The sequence below is a fragment of the Olea europaea genome, chromosome 3 (genome assembly GCF_002742605.1).
Source record: "Olea europaea var. sylvestris chromosome 3, O_europaea_v1, whole genome shotgun sequence".
Classification (NCBI taxonomy): Eukaryota; Viridiplantae; Streptophyta; class Magnoliopsida; order Lamiales; family Oleaceae; genus Olea; species Olea europaea.
In genome coordinates this window covers 21,153,837-21,158,479 of record NC_036239.1, presented here as the reverse complement: position 1 = coordinate 21,158,479, position 4,643 = coordinate 21,153,837, and the positions used below count along the sequence as shown (strand labels likewise).

At 35.2% G+C, this 4,643-nt stretch overlaps 1 protein-coding gene across 1 annotated transcript; it reads left to right on the top strand.

Moving 5' to 3' along the window:
• Window positions 1–619: 619 nt before the first annotated feature.
• On the top strand, window positions 620–1,709 carry LOC111379868. The gene is made up of 3 exons (XM_023003308.1): window positions 620–1,183; window positions 1,409–1,549; window positions 1,644–1,709. The coding sequence occupies exons 1-3, from the start codon at window positions 620–622 to the stop codon at window positions 1,707–1,709; spliced, it is 771 nt and encodes a 256-aa protein (XP_022859076.1).
• Window positions 1,710–4,643: the final 2,934 nt, after the last annotated feature.

Sequence of the window (4,643 nt, the reverse complement as noted above, 5' to 3'; positions counted from 1 at the left end):
TGATAGTTGATGTATGACAAATTTCTGTTTTCACACACTCTTTCCTCTTTCTCTCTCTCTCTCTCTCTCTCTCTCTCTCTCTCTCTCTCTCTTTATTTCTTCTCTCTCTTTCACGTGTTCATATTTTTTGGTGTGGTAAAATATGAAATCCTTGCCTAGTATTTATAGGTGTAGGCTAGAGTAGTAGATAAACCAAAACTTTGATTTGATAAAGTCAAATACAATGTGGCACGTATCATAAAAAAATTGTACTTTATCATTATTTTATTTCATCTAAAAGAACTACCATTCCTATCCAATAAAAATGTGGTAGCCAATCAATCAAATTCAAAATGGGTTAAAACTATATAAAATTATATTTATCTTGTTTTCTTTCAATTGGGTATAACTTAATACGTTCTTATCCAAAATAACTTTTCTCGAGTCATAGACTTCTAATTAATTACGACCTTCGAAATGAGTCTAATATTGATATACATATCATTACTTTATCAAAATCCAATTATTTGACCCCAAATATATAATATATTAATATTTATTTCACCTTAATCCCTCACTTTCAAAATAATATAATAATTTATTTATTTTCTTAAAAAAAAATTTCGGAATGTTACAGAATATGTTTGAGTTTATGATGGAACGGTCAGACAACAAAGAATATGTTGTGAGGTGCTCACAAGAGGGATATAGTTGGATATGCAGAGTATCGAAATGGGGTAAAACGAAACTGTTTAAGATTCGGAAGATTGGTAGTCACACATGTGCATCAAATGTAGTGTTGGGGTCACACAGGCAGCTATCATCTACAGTTGTGTCCGCTAACATCAAGTACAAGTATACGTCGTCTCGTACTATATACGCATCGAAGGATATATGCAGTGATATGTTGCATACTTATGGGATTTATTTAAATTATTCGAAAGCCTGGAGATCTCGCGAGCAAACCCTGAAGATGATAAGAGGTGATCCGACTGATTCGTTTGATAACATACCAAGCTTTTTCTACATGTTTCGACAAAAGAATCCTGGGACGGTCACAAACTTGGAGGTTGACAGTCACAAACGCTTCAAGTATTGCTTTATGGCACTTGGTGCATTAATATACGGCTGGAAACCTTGTAGGCCTCTAATTGTGGTTGATAGTACGTATTTGAATGGTCACTATGGATGTACTCTTTTCATAGTGTGTACGCAAGATGCAAGTAACAGTGTATTCATCCTTACATTTGGGATTAGAGATAATGAGAACGACAAATCTTGGAGATGATTTTTAAAAAACCTGAAAAAGGCGTACGGGAACACAAAAGGGCTGTTTTTTGTATCGGATCGGCATAATAGTATAAAGAATGCAACAGAACATGTGTATTCGGGAACCTATCATGGTATATGTTTGTATCATTTGCTGCAGAACTTGAAGTTACATTTTGAGAAATCTAGACAAAATGTTACACAAGCTTTCAATTCCGCTGTCAGAACTTACACATTGGAAGAGTTCGAATATTATATGCGGCAACTGGACACAATGAATCAAAAGATTAGCGCTTACTTGGTATTGTAGTACTTCAATGTAATTTTTCACAAAACATTGGAATGGTTACATATTGTAGTTATATGATATTAATCAATACAATACATGTTTGCAGGCTGATGTTAGACCTGAAAAGTGGTCACAAATCCATATTACCCAGAAAATAGGTATTCAACAATGACATCGAACATCGTGAAATCATTCAATGTAGTCACGAAGGCAGCCAGAAATTATTCAATTGTATCCTTGCTGGAGTCATTACGACAAATTACGCAAAATTGGTTTTGTAAACACAAAGACAACGCACATGGGACTTTCACAAAGTTGACAATCAAATACGAGAACGAGATCAGAAAAATGAGTATAGATTTAAAGAACTTGAGGGTAAGTTTTAATTTTGACGATCACAACTACTCATACGACAACTGCATAAACTAATGTGACTTGAAATGCACATATGTTATAACATATATTTGTCTACTTATGCACCTTTTATATACGTGACCTGAACTCACTACATGTGACCTTCCTATACAATCCTGTGACATTAAACTATGCAACTGCATGTGACCTTTCCATATAATTCTGTGACATTAAACTGTGCAGTTATGACCTGCCCAGATATATAATTTGTAACATACACCTCAAGACAGTGACTGTTGGATAGATACTTGTTTGAACTAATGAAATTTGTTCATTTGATTATATTCTCCCAGGTTTCCCTCTCTAACCAGTCGGTATTTTCTATTAGCGGTGATAAGACAACTTTCTTTGTTGATATTGAGAAATAGACATGCACATGCAGGATGCTACAAGTTGATTTGTTACCATGTACACACGCATTGGCTGTAATTGCAAATACAAAAAGGGATCCATATACTTTCTGTTCTTATTATTACACACGTGACGTATACTTGAACGCTTACAAAGACTCTATATATCCTGCTAGAAATCCAAGCGAATGGACATTGCTACATGAAATTGTGTTAGCTCCTAACCAGAAGTGGAGTTGTGAAAGGCCAACTGAGAAGAGGAAGAGGTCATAACCGTAGGAGATGCTTCAGTCTTGTCCCATTGAGCTAATATTAGTCAATACAATACATTGCAATACCACAGAATATATGTGACCATTGTGTTTTTGAAATATTCATTTGTAATACAAGATTGACTTTATATGTGACTATTGTTTTTCCAAGTGTGCAAAATCTTATTTGAGTCTAAGTATTTGTTTGTTAATATAATCATTCAGACATGGTCAAAAGTTATGTAATCTAGTTGACTGTGAATCCCTATTCCTCACACAGCAAGACATGTGACCTGATGTAAAATACATAACCTCTGTTATTGCATTATGTGATCATTGCTAATTCATAATTGTGACCTAATAAATCATACACATGCACGTGATCAAACTTCAAAAATATATGACCAATGGTTTGGAAAAAAAATTGACATGTGACTTCCTAACAACTCTGTGACCAAAATATGATGAACACATGACCTAAATCCTAGTGAAATGTGACCAATAATAAATACATGTGATCACCAAACAGTTTTGGGACTTAATGTGATAACATGTGACACAAAATAGGGTTATCTCTGACCAATAATGCAAAAGGAATTAAATTTGGCTAAAAAAAGTCATGTTGTACTGAATTTTGTTATCTGTGACCTTTTCTAACAATAAAAAACCATGTACATTAACTACCTGTGATTACGTAATCGGTGATCCAGTGCAAAGCAACTCATGATCTGTGACCAATCTTCAAATGTGACCATCCATGTGCATATAAACTCAAAATAACCTGTAATAAAAAAATAACAGTTGACCAAAGCAATTCCTGTGAAAAATAATTACTACATTTTATAATATGAAAAGTGATGTTGTCATATATTCCGCACGAAAAAATTCGTGTACATAGCAACAAGACAAATCCACTTGAGAAACAACGACAAAAATATAAAAAGTCATGTGTGCACAGATCACAAAAGCTACCAACTAAAACTTCATCTTCCTAACACACATGATATCATTTTATAACCATCATCTCTCCCATTAATCCCTGCTTCGTATGCTTCACGTACATCTTCCGATATTTGTAGAGTAGTGCAGCAATACTCAATCTACACTTGTTAATGTCGAATCTATGCGGTATGGAACATCGTCCGTCACGAATGATGTATAAAGCGTACAAAATCACAAATATCCCATAATTATGACTGCAAAATAATAGTGAAAAAAATGTTATGATTGAAAAATTATCAGGTTAAGCACATATAATATGTCACAAGAATTATCCATTTGTCTACTGAGGTAGCATACTGTCGATGTGCACCTTCAATTCCTTGGAGTCAAGTCTATGGTAATTAGGGTCCTTTTTTGAAATTCTCAAAGCATTCATAGTAATTAGGGTCCTTTTTTGAAATTCTCAAAGCATTCATAAGTGCTGGCAAGATTTTCGCATATGACTCAATGCCTTCTAGAACCTTCCAATCACGATATATTTTACCTACCGAATTGAACACTGTCAAGATGTGGCATCTGAATTGTAGCACACCTAGCATCCGGTGGGCCTTGTTTGTGGGCAGCATTGGCACGAACACATAGGGGTGTCAAAAAGGCTCGGTGGCTCGGGCGACTCGTGGCTCGTAGTGACCGAGCCTCAAAATAAGAGGTCATCCCGAGCCCGAGCAAGCCCATGTGGCTCGTCAAGCCACACGGGCCAGCTTGTGTCACGGGCCAAAAATGACCTGTGACAATAATGCTCGGCCCGAGCAAATTAAAGGACAAAAAAAAATTGAGCTGCTGGTAGCAGTAACCTGCTGCCTAGGCCGCAGGTTACAGCTGCCTTAGGCAGCTATAAAGCTGTCTTTTTAGACAGCTTTATAGCTTCCAGCTAGGGCAGCTATAGCTGCATTTTTTACGTAGTATTACACTGTTACCTTTAATTGTATAGATTTTAAAATTCAAATTTGAAAAATAACGCGGGTTTTTTTTATCTATAAATACGGGATGATTTTTGAAATTTTAAATCACTTTGCTATCGATTTTAATTCGCATTATTTCTATATTATAGATTCAGATTCAAGTTTCAATTTCTTCTTTCTCACTTCT